This window comes from Chelmon rostratus, chromosome 14, assembly GCF_017976325.1.
Source record: "Chelmon rostratus isolate fCheRos1 chromosome 14, fCheRos1.pri, whole genome shotgun sequence".
NCBI classification, from domain to species: Eukaryota; Metazoa; Chordata; class Actinopteri; order Chaetodontiformes; family Chaetodontidae; genus Chelmon; species Chelmon rostratus.
In genome coordinates this window covers 16,758,871-16,777,772 of record NC_055671.1, presented here as the reverse complement: position 1 = coordinate 16,777,772, position 18,902 = coordinate 16,758,871, and the positions used below count along the sequence as shown (strand labels likewise).

The window sequence follows — 18,902 nt, the reverse complement described above, 5'->3', positions numbered from 1 at the left end:
CAAGTGCAAGTTCCTAAAATCTAAGAACTGTACTTTTAAAAAAAAGTGCTTCTAGAAACAGGATCAGAGTGAGACCTCTGTTTTTCTATTTGTCTCTGATGTAGAGCAGCCCGCCCCAGACGCTCAGCTCTCATCCGATAGGCCGAGAGCGACGCCAGTCAGGGGCTAATCCGCGTACGGGTAGGTTGATTACGGTCTGCAGCGCTGAGCCGAGCGGGTCTGGGGAGACGGCAGCGCGTTTAAAACCGCCCAGGGAAGACACCGCATTTACGAGCCCGGTTTTGGTTTTCCCTCCCTCCCTCCTCGCCCCCGGTTTGACTCTGTCCGGTCCACAATGACTTGGTCGAGCGGAATGCTGCACCGGTCTACCTGAGCAAGTGTTTTCTCTCAACCCCACCAAAAACACTTATTCTGCTGTGACTTCTTCTTCTTCTTTTTTAAATTTCATTTAATTGGAAGCCGTGTCGGACTGCTGCAGCCATTCTGGGAGAAACAGGAGGACCCCTGCTTGTGTCAACTTGAGTTTACCTGAAATTTAAAAAAAGCAAGGTTATGTAGGTAGGCATTTCTCTGGGATTCACCTCCGCCCCGTTGTTTACATGTTGTAATTGGATTTTCCATCATTTACAGCAGCGGAGGCAGCAGCGACAGCAGCAGCGGTAGTAGCCCGGGTCCTCCTCCTTCCCTCCTCCGGTCGTTCCTCCTTCTCCTCCTCGGAGCTTTTCGCCGGGTCGTCCAGGCTGTGCCGAGGCCGGTGGCCGTGGAAAAGGCGATGGGACTACCTGCGCTGGAGTTCAGCGACTGCTACCTGGACAGCCCGCAGTTCAGGGACAGGCTCAAGTCCCACGAACTGGAGCTGGACAAGACCAACAAGTTCATCAAGGAGCTGATTAAAGACGGCAAGGCGCTGATCCAGGCTCTGAAATGTAAGTAGAGGTGGAAAGGTGTGTGTGTGTGTGTGTGTGTGTGTGTGTGTGTTGCCATCCACAGTGGTTGTGGCTTTGACAGTGCTTTAGATGTCTCCAGGTGTGTTTGCACAAGATAGAGGAATCTGAAGTTACATTGGACTCAGATAAAATACTCACACTTTGCTCTCTCCTCTGTGTGTGTGTGTGTGTGTGTGTGTGTGTGTGTGTGTGTGTTGCTGATAAGAAGTTAAAGAGGCAAGGCGGGTGAATTTGAGTGAGCGCTGCATGGTGTCCTCTGAAGCTGTCAGCACGTTTGTAGCCATCAGCTTGCATCATGAGGCACTCAGAGCGAGGGAGAGTGTGTGTTTTGCACACACAGATGAGCGCTGGTATGTGTGTGGATGTGTTAAAGGCTTGGATGTTGTTTAGTGGCGATAAGGGCTTTAACTTTGTCCTCCTGGTTGTTACTGAGGTGTGTCAGGAAGTGGAAACCAGCTTATTTTACGCTGCAGGTTTGCTTCTTTTTGTTATCGGATGATGTGAGTGGAAACCTGGACGGGTGTGTACCTGGAACATGGGCAGAAGCACTGTGTTTGTTATGTTTCAGTGGTGAGGGAAGAATGTGCATGGATTAATGTGTAAAGAAGTCTGGAGCACATTATTTTCATTGTCAGTTGTTTTTGCGATTAATTGATTAGTTGTTTGGCCTATAAAATGTCAGAAAATGGTGAAAAACATGTTTCCCAAAACCCAAGATGACATCCTTAAGTGTCTTTTTTTGTGTGCACAACCCAAAGATACTGAAGTATTCGGATATTTTATAATCAGCAAAATAGTTTGTGTTTGATTCAGTAGTTGACAACTAATCGATGAATCGTTGCAGCTTTAGATATTTTACACAGTGGATGAAACTTCCCACTTGTTTCATGTTGGGGTTGAATATTCAGAATCAGAATCAGCTTCATTGACAAACATACAAGGGGTGTGACTCCGGTTTCCTACTTACACGCAGTTCCAAGAGTGATGTTCATGTTTTACATGAAATATACATTTCATGGCAGGGTTCGCTGCCTGCTTACCTCTCTACGAGCTATTCTGATGGAGAATTTGCATTTGTATGTAAATAACTGGCCAATATTCAAATGAGTGTCTTCTGGACTCATCAGGAATGTTCTCTTCATGTTACACTATGTGACCCGTAACTTAAACCTGATGGTGATCTTAAACAGCACAATTAAAGATAGCATTGATCCAAATAACCTCACACCAACCACATTTTAACTAAATCCCTCTTTAAAACAGACAAATCTAATAGTTATCTAATGAATGAAATATTCAAATGTGGGCCTGTCATCATACAAACCTGTGAGGATATGATGATGCTCCTTACAGCAGCCCGGCCTCCAAGTTTCAGGAATTACACTGTGATTTGACTGCTGACAGCCAGGCCCATTTAGAAGCTGCCCTGTCCTCGTGTGACAGCGTCTCTTCGGCTAGAACAGAGGGATTGAAAGCTGAGATCACAATTTATAAGCCTTCATGGATGAGAAGTCCTATATAACATCTGTAGGCCAGTGGCAACTGTTATTTTCTCTTTCGCAGCAACGCAGTTGGCAGCTGTTTCGACTCTGAGTGTTTGCGTGGTGCAACACTGTACATGCACGCCTCCTGATACTGCTGTGTTTTGGATTATAATGCATTGTTCACACTGTTGAATCCAGATAGGGAGATCCTGGAAAGGTAGCCCAGCCTGCCGCTCAGGCTGAACTTTCCACCCCTCTGTTAGCGGCTGTACCTTTTAAAAACAAACTAGCTCAGTCCTCTGTCACCACAAAGCTCCGTCAGCTGATGCGGAGCTACAAAGACAATTCTGCCTTTGTCCGCTGGCGAGGTCTAGAAATCAAACGGCGTGGCCTGATTCAACGAGGTTGCGCTGAGAGTGGGAGTCATTTGCTTGTTCTGTGCCATTGTAGCCGGGCGCTGCCTCACAAAGAGCAAGTCAGCAAATGCAGTTAATCTTTTTATACCTGTGCCGCGCGGTATTGTTCGCTTTTGCCGGCGCACGCAATGATTCGGTCGCAACAGGTCGTTTCTATGAGTGCTCTGAAGTTCTGCCTGTGTGCGGCTGCACTGTGAATCTCTTCTGCAGCGTCTTTCATCGCACCTCTGCCTCCTCTGGTTCCCTCCAGGCACAGAGAGGATGTGCGACTGTCCCGGGAAGCCCCGAAATGTTTTGTTAGTTGCTAATTGCTGCTGGAGAAGGAGGCACAGGAGGCCCTCACATGTGTTTTTGTTGTAATGACTACATGCATGTAACCACAGAAAGAGAAAGGGAACATTTACAACGCCATGTGCCATGCTGCTCCGGACTTACACAGTGCCACTGTGGACCGATTGAAGCCTGTTGCGTCTCTGTCTTCTCCGACCTTTCAGTAGAGTGGAAGAAGATAAAGTTGGGCGATGTAGACCGGCGACTGTTTATCTGTCCGCTAATGTCTCTGGTTGTAATAGGCCATTGTAATGTTCCAGTGCCTCTATAGAAATACTACAGATTTTGCCAAAAACATTCCCATCAATGGGGTGGACAAAATAATGGAAACACCGACCAGTATAGCACATTGCAAAACTGCAACCTCCAAAATGACAGAATCAGCACCTCTGAAACAGTTTCACCAAAACCTGAACCTTCATGAAGGCAGGATTTAGTGCAGAGCAGTTCTATTAGACTGCATTACCTTTAGCTGGGAGTACCTAATCTACTGCCAGCTCGGCGTATATCCATACTGGAAACCTCTAAGCTGTACAGCACATGCCTGCTCGAGGCCGGCACCTGACAGTTGGTTGCTGATGTTGGTCTCTGTAATTAATGTTGCAGGGAGCGTGGTAGTGAGTTGCATACATTGCAGGTCTGCTGCTATATGTGTTGTGTTATTATCAGATACAGGAAACAGGAAATATACCAGTAAATGTTGCAAATTGAATCATTATAAAAAACATCTTTATATACATTTTTGCACACATAATAAGAAACATATACACTGACCCTGATGTATCTGTGATATGCTAATGCGAGCTGATAACGTTGGCCTTACACTTTATTGGTTGGGTCCAGTAAAACAAGCAAAGGCTCGTCGCGTTTTGGTGACAGCTCTGGCGATAAACAGTCGTTTCTGTTTTTGCTCTGAGCTTCTCAGACGTTATTATCATCTCCTTTTTCTTTTTTCTTCTTCTCTTCTTACGAGATCCCAACCGCCAGCATCTCACAACAGCTCCATCCTGTTTGCGAGTGGGTTACGCAGCAGTGAAACACGTAGTCGCACTCAGACAAACCCCTGTATACACATTCGCACACTCCGTTTCGGTGTAGACTTCGAAAAACCACAAAGTATCCCCTGGACCCTCTAAGTACTTCGGAGGCAAACATGCACACAGCCACCTACTGTACATGCACGCACACAGAGACACGAATGTGTGTGAGTTTAAGTGTGTGTTAGCCAGATGTCATTTAAGGGCAGATCTAGCTTGTTATTACGGAGCCTGTAGAAATGTTTGGTGCTCTGCTCCACCTCTAACATGACACGGTTCAATCAGCCAAACAAGCCCTAATTACCAGCTGGGCATTCGCTGGTGCTGCGAGGGAAACGAGACGCTGTGTTTAGACAGTTTTTATGACACTGACACATGATGTTGCCATGTTTTCGGCCGAAGGTGCAACGTCACTTGGCTCAGTAGTGCATGATGCCTGCTTTCTGTTTGAAGTGGGACTCCTAACCTTTGCTTTGACACGACAGTTTATATCATCATCCTCAGTATGTGAAGTTGTAGAAATGTCATAAAGCAATGTGTGGAATTACCAGCCAGATGAGCTTTGTGTTGCACTCATAGGGGCCCAAAATAGTTTTTCTCATTAGAGATACTAAATATGGTCTCTATCAAATGTTCTGTGCTACTCTGTTTCTCTGTATTATTCTGCGTTTCAATGGTTTGAATCTGTGGCTCTCAGGCTGGGGTCCATAGAGCCACAGCAAGGAGACCAGCCGATTATGGAGTGTAGCTAAGTTGAGTAAATATTTTTTATGTAGGGAAACTAAACCAACAAGAGTTTGCTGATGCTATTATGCTGACCTTTATTAACAATTCAACTTGGATCCTTTTTTATTCATTGCTTCACCTGTTGTTGTTAATGATTGATAAAAGTTGTGGGGTGGGGCCATGAAAAGGTTTGACTTGGCAGTGGACACATTTTAAGACAGTGAATAGAGTGTGTTTTGTGTGTGTGTGTGTGTGTGTGTGTGTGTGTGTGTGTGTGTGTGTGTGTGTGTGTGTGTGTGTGTGTGTGTGTGTACACACCGGTTTTGAGAACAGAAATGCCAGAACCAGCTTTCAAAACCCCTTAACAGTTTAACCAAAAGCCAAGCAGACCAGTGCTAATCTGTCAGTCAGCAGATCACTTTCCAAAAAGAGTGGATTGAAAAACACATGACTGCAGTAATAAAACAATGATGGACCCCGTAACTGTACAGATCCAGGGCCAGTTACTAGCTGGGGAGTCCCAGGGCTCAGCTGTCATGGACTAGTTTTTCACAATGAGGTCATCGTCCGCTGCGCTGACAGAGCTGAAGTTAAAAATGTTTTAGTCTGAGAGTCATCTTACACTTAAGATGTGTAATAATCACATTGTCATGCACTGTTAAGCATGCACACACGCACACACGCACACACACGTTACAGTTAAAGCATCAGCCTGTCATATAGATCATTCCTCTCAACCATTAAATGCAGCTTTTAGGGCCGGGAAGAAACATGAGAGAACGCAGCTCAGGATGCAGCTGGTTAGTTAGAGTCCCTGTTAGTGTTGGCTGTGTGTGTATATATACATGTGTGATTTTATGCATATTTGTGCATATGCTGTGAATGTGGCTATGGTACATTCTTCAGATTAAGTTATGTGGCCTAGTGGCTGTGTGCTTTGCCTAAGGCCCACAGAGCGCAATCTGAAAGTGTGTGTATCCTGGTCTTCAGGGAGCTCATGAGATGATGCTAATTGATGGAGGATTAACATCTCAGGATGACAGATACAGTGCGGTGATATAGAGACATACAAAGACAGAAGGATGAAAAGAAAAATACAGACAAAGAAGCCCTGGGAGGATGGACGACCGGAGGAAACAATCATGGTATCATCTTTGCACTAAAACCAGAACATCATGCTGAAAACATGTTGAAAATGCAACCTCTCTCTCTCTACTCGTGTATTGGGTCTAGATTTGGTTTATACTTGAAAATATGTATTCAAAGTTAGTTTAAAAAGTCAAATGTAGGGGGAGTATGAGGAATTATATTGAGGTTTTTTTAAACAGCAAAACACACATTGTTTAAAATTGTCTCGATTTATCAATAGCAAGGGCTTGAAGAGGAAGTCTCTCTCTGGTTTAATTTGGACAAAAACGGGCAGCCTGAGCACCATAAAATTGGCCGCCTTTTTTCTTTTTTAGCCCTATAATTGTCCACATTTAGCCAATGAAACAATGCCTGCAGACGCTGGCCCTTTGGAGAAATAGTTGATGCCTAAACTTTTATATAAACATAGCCCAAAACTGAAATTGCTCTCCAAGAACCGCTGCTGCATAGTGATCGTCGGAAAGGCTGGTTGTCCTGTACCAGAAAGCGCAGCACATATATCAAAGGCTTGACCCTGAAAGCACACACGTTGCTCAGGCATGTGTGGTGCCTGTTACTAGTTAAAAACAGCCCTCTGCCCATTAGCACTGTCTTGATAATGGCTTCGTTTTCAGGCATTTGCCCCGACTTCAAATTGAACCTTTAACTGCCCAGAGCGACCTCAAAAACAAGCCGCTGGCTACGGGGACTTGTGTGTAAATGTCCCAGAGAAGGAGAAGTGGGAATTCCCTGCGACGGACCGCGCACTGTTGCAATCCCAGCCTCGCTCTTCACCTTCTGTCTTTGTTTTTCCGCAGCCACCCACTGTGCTGTTAGCGAGCAATAAGAGGGGTAATGGCAGTCATTCGGTGGCTCAACTGTCAACTTTGCTGATGGATGAGGGTCACACACACACAAATGCACACCACACCATAACTAATTCTCAATTATGGCCGGTGGAGGGAGTGAACCCGCATTTTAAAAGGTCCACAGCAAAGGGAGAGTATGCGCCAAGGGGCAAAAGAAAGAGAAAAAGAGTGTGTGCGTGAGAGAAAGAGGAGGTGGGGGTGTTGTTGTCTTTCACAATAGTGTTTAAAAGCCGACATGGCCTTATTTTCTACCCGCCTATGGAGGAGCCGGGAGCAGAGCAATGTAGGCTGTGGAGAGAAGAAGAAGAAGAAGAGGAGGAGGAGGTTGAGGATGGAGGAGGAAAGAGGCAAGGATCGGGAGAGAAAAGCGAGACTGGGTGTCACTGTCTGAAGGCATTCCTCTGCACACATCACATAGTAACAAAGAGTGCGTGTGTGTGTGTGTGTGTGTGTGTGTGTGTGTGTGTGTGTGTGTGTGTGTGTGTGTGTGTGTGTGTGTGTGTGTGTGTGTGTGTGCGAGTGTGCGCGTGCATGTTGCCACTGCAGTACAGCACAGTGGGGGTTGGGGGTCTTCCTTTAGCTGTGACGTAGCGTGGAGGAGAAGGAAATTAGGGCACGACTCAGCCCGGCTCTGGTGCTTTTGTTGCCTCGCTTTTGTTAGGGCAGACTGTCTGACACACACACACAGACACACACACACACACCCTACATGCAGTCACTGACTTTTAACATCACGCTGGCTCAAAATAATGTATTCGTCCTTAAAAAAAAGGAGCCAACACCCACATTCAGAATTATCACAACAGCGCAGTTTAACGCATTTGCCTTTCTTGTGTAACTGATCATTTGTTGCAAAACACTGGATTTTTCTGGTAAGAATAAAAGAATGTACAACAACATTTTGACATTGCAATCGCACAGTTGGACCACTTATGCATGGGATGGTGCTTCAGATTAGAGCTGGAACTAATGATCGCTTTCATAGAGAATTATTCTGTTGATTGTTTTTAACAACAACACTGACAACAGAAGGAGCCAAAGGTGATGGCCATATGTTATGCACATTAGCATGTTGCGCATATTAGCATGTTGTGTAACATATGACATGAACTTCCTTAAATTTACAGAGCAGCAGTTGGAATATGGGGAAACTCCCTGTGTTTCATCAACAGGTTGCATTCATTCATTCAAGAACATCCACGTTACCTAGTACATCTATAATTAAATAACCTCATTAAAAATCTATCAGGGTCATTAGGTCACCTTCAAGCAAACAACTTAGTTGCAGAAACAGCATGTATATAGATTAAAAACTTGCATGGCTCATAACAATCACCACAGAAGTAGATCTCCAGCCAGTGCGCCGCTTCATCTCATTAGCTGAATCTTTGATGTGGAGCATCGGCCCTGGACTCCAGCTGGACTGAAGCTGGTAAATATTTTAGCTCCGGGACTTATTTAGTTACACTGCCCGGCAATGATACGGTGACTCAGCCCCTGGGTGCACTGTGGTATTACTTGCTTGTGTGTTTTCTCTCATGACAATATGGGACTTATTTTGCTGGCATGCTACCTCCTCTATAGGCCCCAGAGATGCATGCACATGTGGATGCAACAAGATGATAGGTTTCCCTTGTATTGCTGTTGCAGATGTTTGAAAGTGTTACACGTGTGACACCACTGCATGCATTGCTTGCCTTTAGGTCACTCCGGTTACGGGTCTTCAGGCAGAGTTTTAAATGCATATTAGATGCACAGTATCAGTAGTGTATCAGAGGGATGTAGATATGCAAAAAGGTAGACAGTTAGTGTTTTAGAGATTCACAAGGTAGAAAAATGTGACATCGGAGGAACTGAAAGAAGAACTGAAAAAGACAGGTTTGTTTTCTCATGGTGTAATTATAAATACACTATAGCAATGCATAATTATAATTCAAATGGTCAACATTTTAGAGAACATGAAACTGGAAAGATGGAAGTGGGAGTCACAATTTTGTATCCCCTGTGCTTCAGCCCGAGCGCTGCATCACTTTTTGCGATGTAATTGCCCCTCTGATTGCTACAGTAAGCGTGCTATAGAAGTGTAAGCGGCAGCTGTGGCGAACCTGCGAATATGCATGCGTGCCGACGACTCATGCTGTATATCTGCTTGACCACAAAGTCACAGTTCTGTTTAAGCAGAACGCTGAAGACAGTTTTACTCATTGTTGAAATAGAAAATCTGTGGTTCTTGCACATGGAAGTTTCCTGTTTGCAGAACAGAGCTCCCTCGACCAAAATGCAGCTAAAGCTTCCAGTTGCTGCTAGTCTCTGCTGGAATAAAGTGAATACTGAAATCATGTTTCAAATGAAACCTTCTGTGAAAGACATTTTGTACCTTTTTGTTGCACTGACCTCAAACAGCTTACCAAGTGTGATAGTTGTGAAATGTTGCGGCATAATTATCTTGACTTGTCCAGGTTTAGCAACTAAGACCTCAATCAAGGCAATCTTTAAAGATCCCCTGTAGAGAGAAATATAAAATCTATTCTTAAAATGACATCTGCGTCTGCTCCCGTAAGATGCCTCCCATTTCACTGCAATGAATACACGTTCAAATCATCTCCAACATACTGCGAGTTAAGGCGAGCACAGACAGACTTTGCCCCCTCAGCAGATGAAAGTGAAAACAGCCCTCCAGTGTCAAACTCTGCACTAATTCAATCATTCTAATCATTCTGCGCAGTGAAGCTCAAACATCCAAGTGAAGTGACAATCAGCAAAATCCATCCTGAGTGGAGGGGGACTTAGAGGAGAGTGCTAAATGCTACGCTTAAATACATGAATGAGTTATGAATATAAATAAAAATGCATCTGGTGATTATTGACACTTATGCATTTAGTTAGTTACAGTTAAGTGTTCATAAACACAGCTCGGTCATAACAGGTTATTTTTCTGAAAAGAAAGCAGTCTGCCTTTAAGGTGAGATAAAGCCACTTCTATTCCAATGAAAACCAACCTGATTCAAGAATGTTCTTGAACTGGGCTTCGGTTTCTTCTCCCCGCTGCAGCTTTCTGTCTCGCTCTCCCTCATAGATAGGAATGGTTCTGTAAAACCAGGAAACGTGGGGAAATGTGATTGACTATAGAAAAACATCAATCCAAGAGTACATTGGGGACAAGCGCAGCTTTGCTGGCTGCACACACTAATTTGATCAAATTACTGCACTCTTAAGATCATAAAGCACCGGGAACGACGCAGGGAGAGAGGAGGGAAGGTGAACTCTGAGGAATGCTCTTTAACTTTCTGCACGCGGCTACCTGATCGCTGCCGCTCGGTCGTAAAAGAGATGGCCGCGCTTTTCACAGCTATTTAAAAACCTGCTTTTAATGCAGGTGGTTATGGACGCAAATTGTTTAATTTTAGGTGTTTTAACAGCAGAATTATCGCACTGGACACCCCGACCCCCGACAAAACGAACAGCATCCTGATGGACTGGGCTTAATTTACTACAAAGCTCGACACAGGTGTCTAATTCAAGAAGCAGGATTTTAACCATGATCAGCACCTAAAAACTCATTTTAATGGGAATTTCAAATAGAGACCCAGATTAGTTATTTCGTTTTTTTTATTCCATTCAATTCTATGTGTACATCTGTGTGTTTGAGTGTCGTCTCTGTAGATCTGACCTATCAAAGGCCCTTTTTGTCTTATTGGTTTAGTGGGAATGAGCCTTATTTTCATTGACACACCTTACAGCTGGATGTTGTTACTGTCCATAAAATGTCACAAGACCTGAATGACTTTGCTGTAGTGTAATAACACCCCGGCTATCCAGACAAGAGGCTACTGACTAAGCTTAGCTGTTGAATGCCATGGGAATGAAATGCAGGCGTTTTGCTATCCTGCAGGAAAAAAGAGAGGCCACAGGGAGATTTATCTAAGCCTCTGAACCTCTTAAAAGTGAATCTTCAGCTCGATGTTATCACTCACTCCTTAGCTTGCAGTGTTGAGCTGTCAGTCCCAAATTCAAGAAGCATGTGATAATGAAGAAACTCTGAGCCCGCGGTGAAGAAAAGGTGCGGCTCTGAGTCTTGAACGACCAACCGTAGGACTTGCTGCCCAGACTTGCAGCAGGTGTCGGGTTCAGCAGGAAGGATTTTAACTCCAGGATCTTGAGATTTTACCAGGAACGCTTACAGAAGTAGGTCATTTAGCCTGACAGGTGTGGCTCAAATCAGGCAGAAATACACAAATACACCCACACATGTGCACTCTCACACATACATGCACACACACACACACACACACACACACATGCTAACACATGTTGTTGATAAAATAGCTATTTTCCTCCCACATCAAAGCTCCTAACGTGAGTCAGAGCAAAGGGAGGAGAAGAGCCAGTGTTGCAAGTCAGAAGCTGGCGTGGTGTTGTTTTCTGTGAAGCATGAGTCTGGAGGTCTGGAAGGTGAAAGCAGGTTGTTGCGTCCAGGAGGGACGATGTCGTCTTCAATACAGGAGAGAACAAACCCCCTTTGTTGTGTTTAGGAAGACGTTACGTTAAGCTGCGGGGTTTCAGGTTAAAGCTTCTGCAGATGTGAGCGCTGCAGCACTTCTTTGTGGGCACGAGGGGGAAAACGGGGCTGCGTTCGGGATTGCGTGTGACGTCAAAACCGCGCGTGTTGCGCGTTCCAGCTGCATCGTATGTACGTTAATTATTCATGCTATGATTAGCAAGAATTTCTGAGCATGCAGGGCGTGCTTACTGAACGTACTCAACTGCCCCAAAATGCATTGTGTTTTCATTCAATGGTAGCTTGGAAACGGCTATGTCATGATCACATGACCGTGCCGTTTAATGATTCATTTAGTCGGGAGTATGCAGTACATACTGGTTGAGTGTGTGTGTGTGTGTGTGTGTGTGTGTGTGTGTGTGTGTGTGTGTGTTGAATTCTTTTGTCGTCATTTTCTCTTTGAAATTGACATTTTACATTGCGAATGCTTTGGAACCTGCATATTGTCTCCCCTTCATTCCACCTCGCTCATGCATACATGCTTTACAGCCATGCACTGCGCTCCCTGCTCCGCACCCACATGCCCCCCAGACACGCTTGGTGGAGATCTGCACTCGACTGAGTGCACTCCTCTAGTTTTACGTTTTCTGTGCAGGACTTGGTCTTTTAATGGGGCCTGCCAATCTCCAGCTCAGATAAGTCCTCAGATAGTCGTAAAATAAATAGAGGTATCCAAGATTCACACACACATGCATGAGAATAAGAGACTGATGGGACAGAGGTCATGCTTAATTTGATCTCAATGAGTTATGAGATTGCGGTTTTGCGCCTACAGCTGGCCGAGCTACCAGGACACCCTTTAACACAGTCCTTCTTTGTTGGATTTCTCTTTATTGAGCTCTTGGCGTTTTTTGAATTATTTCATGCGAGACCGTGAAGCTAAAGCTCGTATGACAGAGGCAGGTTTTTGTGTCCATGAAGGAAGATTGATTAAAAAAGAATTGCCATCTGCACAATAAAATGATTCATTGTTGTGCTTCAGGAAAGCAAGTAAGACGCATGGTGGGCCTTTCCAGGCAACGGTGAACCCACAGCCTTCCTTTCCACCGTTATCAAGGACAATCAAGAGTTTGTTTTTAGATGAGAAATGATGATGATGGGAAAATACTGCAGAAATTCTCACATTTCACCTTCATGTTTTTGAAACATGATATATGACTTTGCTGCTCAGGAAGCTGGATGCTCATTTTTAGGTCATTTCCAGGGAGACGTTAATTTCTTCTTATCTCTATCTATATCCTCAATATCTTCTATGTTCCTTAATGGAAGGATATCACATCCTTCCCTGTGTTATCTGCTTTCGCGGGCATAAAATCTTTTTATTGTGTCATGAATAATTAAATACTTACTTCCTTCATTAGACCTCTCTCACTAGACAGACATGTTTTTGAAAAAGGAGCTGTAGCACCGTGTTGAAGCAGGGAACGATTAACATGTTAAATCTGATGCCCAGATCCCGCTCTTCATTTTGAAAAAGCTCATTATTGCACCTCAATCTGCGGCCAGAATACTTTTAAACAAGCCATGAATGAAAGGCAAATAAGTCCTCAGGGCTCTGATTGTGTTCAGTCAGGCTGGCATTGAAGGAGACCGTTGACCTTCCACAACAATGATTCTACTTTCTCCTCCTTTTCCTCTTCCGTCCTCTCTGCTCTAAACTGCTGTCGTGCTCATTTTGCTTCGAACATATTAGCCTCATCCTCCCTCGCCTCCTTTTTCTCATCCTCCTGTCCTTCCTCATTTCCTATTGTAAATCTGACATGGGAGTGCCTGTTGCCCGTCTTCTTTCCTGCAGCCTCTCTCATCCTGTTTCCCTGCCTGATGCGACTCTGTTTCGTGTTATTAAACGAGGGTAAGTGCTTGCAGAGAGACCTGACTCGGCCATTGTTGGAAATGACGCGGCGGATGAGCAAAGGAGTGCGTGTTAAATGAAGTGCAGGAGCCTTCTAACTCTCTCCATCACTCCCATTGTTTCTTTTAGTGCCGCAGCAGCCATGGTCGCTTGTTGGCCAGGCCTTATGATGCGTTTTGCCAGAGGTTGTGTTATTTTTATAACAACGAGACATGAGCAAACCCCCACTGTGGTGAAGTAATCACACCGGGCATCAGTCCGAAGCAAACACAGTAGGCCAGTGTAGTGCTGTTACTCACAAAACTACTAGCAGTCAGTAGATTGTTAGCCGTTGATAGAGTTTCTGATTCTGATACGCACATATTGAAAAACGTATTTCCAAATGAGTAAATGGTACAAGTTGATGTGTGATCACACCCAGCCAGACATTTTCTATTTATGTAATGGTAAAACACCGCATGGGAAGCCGTGCTGGAGATGTAAAATGGTCTCAAAAAGGAACGGATGCACTGAATAATTGAACACAATGCAGTGACCGGAGCTGAGGCGTGCCCTTTCTCCAACTATTGCTGTCCGGTCTAGTGGAGGGTCAGCAGTCTTGGGCACGGAGGCAGATGGAAACTGCAGCAACAAAGGAGAGGAAGTAAATCCATCCTAGTAAGAGACTTATTGTTAGAGACATTACCTGTACCTCTCTGCCTATTGTGCGTTAAAATAAATACAGTAAAAAAAGCTAGAGGTGGTGCAAATGCATGCAAAGTCAGTGGAAGTAGGCAAAGTTTCAAGTATCAGGTTTCAAGGCAGGGAAATGGACCTAACCTAACTCGTAGTAGTGCAAACTCAGGTGCAGACGTGCTTACTCGAGTGTCAAAGAAGCAGATGAGGATTTTTTTCTTAGCTCATTCATTATTTAGCTGCAGGGGAAATGTGTCTACTGGGTGCAGTTGGCCAAATACGATACTATTTATGTCCCCTAGAAAGACAGTTATGATTCAGAAAAAGGGTCACTTGCAGTGATGAAGTGATCGTTCATCCTGCAGAAGTTTTTCTAGCCTCTCATTTCTCATTTTAGTTTTCCCCATTTTCAGCAGCAGCAAGCAGCTCTTGTAGCAGAAAATGCTCCAGTAAGGCAGATAAACGCTGTAGCCCAGCACTGCATGGCAGACAATGTTCGTGACTAGCTGGTGAACCTAACATAATAATTCTTGTCCCATTTCAAACGATTCTTTTGCTGATATCCTCATACTCAACATAGAAACGTGGGCGTCTCCAGAACCAGCCAGTCAGCGGCGCAAATCAGAGTGTTCGCAAATACAAAATGTTTCGCCGTTGCAGTTGGAAACACTGCACCATATCAACAAACTGTAAATTTATCCCACAGTTCCAAATGAATCAACCCTGAGACTTCCATGTCTCTCCAAGCTGTGGAAGTGCTCCATCTGCGAGTCATGTAAAAGTATCTAAGAGTAAGATTAATGGGACTTTCACTTCCGGGACCAGGGATGCAGCTGTGTTTAGCAGCTAAAGAGCCAGATATTTTATTTATTTTATTTCAGGAGCTGGTGGGCACCAAACCAGAGCTAAAAGGAGAGTAAATACAGTTCAATTTTTTTTCAGGTGGACAGAACCACAGTTACAAATGTACGCTAACGTTGCTCCATGTCTGCTGGGCGTGTACATCGGCAATCATTTGCCATCTGTTGTGGAGTGTTGTGGAGTTCTTCCACCTGTACTGGCCTCAAAAAGTCAATGATTGCAGCTTTGAATAGCTTTTTATGAAGAGAGCAGGCATTGCCACATACAGAAAGACACATATTGCATAAGTTATATATTGTGTTTGGTCTCCATGAGCGTCAGCAACAATGATCAGCCAGTAAAGACCAACACAGCAACGTGCTTTAGCTGTGCTTTTCATTTTGAAATGTTTGTTTGTTAGATTGCATCCAACAATGTTTTACTTTAACAGTTTCTTGACTTTAAAGTAACAGCTCTGCTTTACTAGGCTGCACTCCCTTCTTTCCATCTCCAGCACTGGGGCTCTTCAGCAGTGTTTGTTGGGGAAAGGAAGCGTGCTACTGCTCCGCTTCCGCCACCTAGATTTTTCCCAGCGGGTTGAGGGATTTGAGCTGGCAGCCCTCCAGTCACAACCTATTATATACATGTAATGAAATAGTTTAATACTCACTGCCCCACTTTACCCTGTATCGACGTTCACCCCGTATTGATGTTTCGGTCTCTAGAAACGCGCAGCTTTCTGCTGGCTCTGTATCTGTGAGTGAGCGTAAGAGACTGAGCACGTGCAGGGGTGGGCTGAGGGGAAGACCCGTCTCTGCTGCTGCGCAGAGCCAACCCAAACAAACCACAGTCCTCTTGCATGGAGAGTGTGTGTGTGTGTGTGTGTGTGTGTGTGTGTCTGCCTGCGTTCAGCTCTCATCCTGCTCCAAAAATAACCCCCTGCTAAGAATATTTAATCCCCAGGTTGCCACTCTCTGTTCCTGTGATTTCTTGCTGTTTATCACACCCTCACATATTTGATGTGCACACTCTGCACACACACACGCACATGCAGGGGTGGTGTGAGAGGTGGGTTTCCTGGTGTAAAGCCAGGCAAAACTCGGGCTTAGTGGGGGTAATGTTGAAGGTGTGTGTGCTTGCTTTACTCTATCTCTTTTCACGCGTCTGGTGTCATTGTCGGGGGTAAAGTGGTCTTGGCTCGGCCTGGTGTCTGGCTCTGGGCTAGAGATTACTGCAGGATGTGTCTGATTTATTTACTCAGTTTTTTTCCTGTCTTCCTCAGGATTTGAGAACTATATCTGTAGTTGTAGTGATGTTTTAGGTCTTCCTACTCCTACTTGCTCCAGATCTTGCAGGGTCAGATTGTGGCGCTTGGTTGTACTCGGAGGGTCAGGAGGACAAACAAAGATTAATGCTAGAGAGCGGAAGGGGGGTTAGGGGTGGTGTAGGTGGGAGAGGATTGAGTTTGGGGGTGGGGGGTGGGGATTTATGTCCATCTCTGTGGGAATGCATAGCAAACACAGCCTGGGGTGGCTTGTGGTTGATGCTGGTGGCAGAGGGTGCGGTCCTCTTCTGGAGGACCAACAGTGTTTTTTAGTTTAACCATTTCACTCATATCTGTAGAGTGTGTTTTGACTGTCAGGTTTATACTTCAGGGTGTAGTTAATTAGATACAGACATGACACAGTGATGAAGGGAGGTGCAGCGGGCCTCACTTTCAGGTCACAGTGAACCTTGTGTGAACACTTCTTCCAAAGGCTTTCACACTGAGTATGTTTCCATCTGTGTAAGAGGAGATTTATGGAAGGCCAGTAAGAGCTGTAGAATTAGCTTGAGTTGGCTGCAATGCTGCAAAGAGTGGGTTGAGGTGGTGAGTTGCTGAGGTGTGATGCTCCATTCAAGGTCTGGTAGCTGGGGGGGGGGGGGGGGGGGGGGGGGGTGATTTGTGGTGCTGTTTCTGCAGGGTTCAAGGTCACCTCTGATTGCAAGAAGCTGTGATCAATGAGCATCTAAAGAGTTAAATTTGACTCTCTGCAGACCCGAGTTAGAGTTATAGCATTAGTTAGATTATTGGCTTGTAAATAAATGTGTTCAAGACATCATCTTATTTTGTCATAAATAATAACTTGTTATTTAATCTGTAAACAAATAGGGCTGCGTGATATGATGATATATGTTGCGTGTTGCTAGAAAAACAACCATCTTTTCACATCATCTATTTCCTTATGTTGCGAATTACTCTTTTTACGCCGGTGTTTTTCACTGTTTGGATGCCAGGAGGACATTTGCATGAAGGCAACATGAACAAACACGGCGGAAAGTGAACGTGACACAGAGCGGGGTAAATCTGAACAGGAAGGCAGCTCGTACCTAAAAGAGGGACTGCTACGTGTCACGTGGACGTGGTTTGGATGAGAAAAGTCTATTTTTTTACACACTTAATTGAACATTTGCACAAAGGTTCTAGATTAAAGGAGAAAGATACATGGTCATATGAAGTTTTTCCTTATCCAAACCGAGTATCTAAGGATACAGGGTGGCATATGCTGCACCGATTATATGTGATTTTATATATGGTAAAATATGTATGATAAAATTCAAACATGCTTTGAAATTTCACTCCTGAATTGCTGCAAGGTCACATTTGTGCATTTATTTAAAATTTAACAACAGCTTTATGCAGGTTTTAGTCAAGCTTAGACCTGTTAATTGATTATGCATCAAGGCAAAGTGACTAAATATCTGTTTCCTCTCTCCACAAGCTGTTAGGTCTAAGGGGGCCTTAGATTACTTTTCTATTTAAGCTACATTTGCCTGATATCTGCTGGCTAAAAGTCTCTTTCTAATCTTTTTTTTTAGCTGTTGATGGATAAGAGAAACTCGCTGTCTCTTTTTGAATTATTGTGTACTGTCAGGTCTGTCGAGCTCGGCGCCTGCTGTTCTTTGAGCAGCATTCAAGGTTGTTCCTGACTCGCAAGTTGAAGTTGAGGTCAAAGAAGATTCACTTGTCTAGATAGATGGCTGAGTTTCTGAGGTCTGTCTGCTGAGCTGGCTCTGTCTGCCCCAGGTTTTTGTTGGCCTAAGTGATAATAACTCATCGAGCTGAATAAGCAGTCTCTCTCTTAGTCTCATTAAGCATAAATTGTGCAGTAATTGTGCTTTTTTTTGCTGCTAGATGACTTACAGACATTGAAGACAGGCAAATGCACATATATCTTGGTTTATTTTATTGCTATTGTCATTTGGATGCATTGAACGTCTCTGTTTCTAACTCCAAAATTCCACTAACACCCACTAACGTCTGGCTGTTTTTTCCTTCAGCGGGAAAGGGTACAGTCGGCATTCATTGCCGGGTCAAATGACTTCGTATTAGTCACGAGTATTTATGGGCTCCAGCTCCACCCGTCAATGATGGGCACATGACACAGGTTAATTTTCACCCCTGTTCCGACGCGATGTTAGCACGTGCGTTTAAGTTCCAGGCGTTGGTGCACAAGTATTGTCTGATATGTCAACTCGTTCCACTGCATTCCCATCTCATCATCATCATCTCATAAAAGATCTAAAAAAAGTAATTATAATATTGTCACTGGCCTCCATGCTGCTTTCTGCTGATCCCTGTTTTCCAGCATGCTTGTGACGTCAAACATGGTGTAAAAAGTGGTTTAATAAAAAATGGGAGTATATTCTGCTGGCATGTAGGGCAGCAGAAGTGCATGGGAAAGGGGTCTTGACCCCTTTTTTTTTTTTTAACAAACTTTTGGTATTATATTATACAGACATATTTGCATCTTCCTCCTCTGGTGTTGATGCTAAAACCACATCTTGATATTTTTAAGCTTTTACTATTCCCAGCCCTCCTGAAAATTAAATTTCTTATTTTATTGACACTGTTCCCATTGGTTAAGAAAAGTGGGTAATATGCAGTATTTTGCAGCTGTATTTGATGTTGTTTCATTTAATTTTAACACTGGATATTGTGGTGTCAGCATCTTTTGCCAGATTGACTTGTCTGTTTTTCATTGTCGTGACAGATCGGT

The 18,902-nt window shown here is 44.2% G+C and overlaps 1 protein-coding gene across 3 annotated transcripts in view; it reads left to right on the top strand.

The window, feature by feature from the left end:
• The first annotated feature begins 217 nt into the window (after positions 1-217).
• Positions 218-18,902, top strand: part of LOC121616871 (rho GTPase-activating protein 26-like) — a 94,303-nt gene continuing 75,618 nt past the window's right edge. Inside the window, exons 1-2 of one of the 3 annotated variants that reach the window (XM_041951705.1) lie at positions 218-558; positions 634-926. In XM_041951705.1, the coding sequence (XP_041807639.1) occupies positions 773-926 (154 nt within the window). In that variant the 5' untranslated portion in view covers positions 218-558; positions 634-772. Of the gene's footprint in view, positions 559-630; positions 927-13,258; positions 13,348-18,902 lie in introns of those variants that run through there. The other 2 variants (XM_041951704.1, XM_041951706.1) reach the window with 2 other exon arrangements.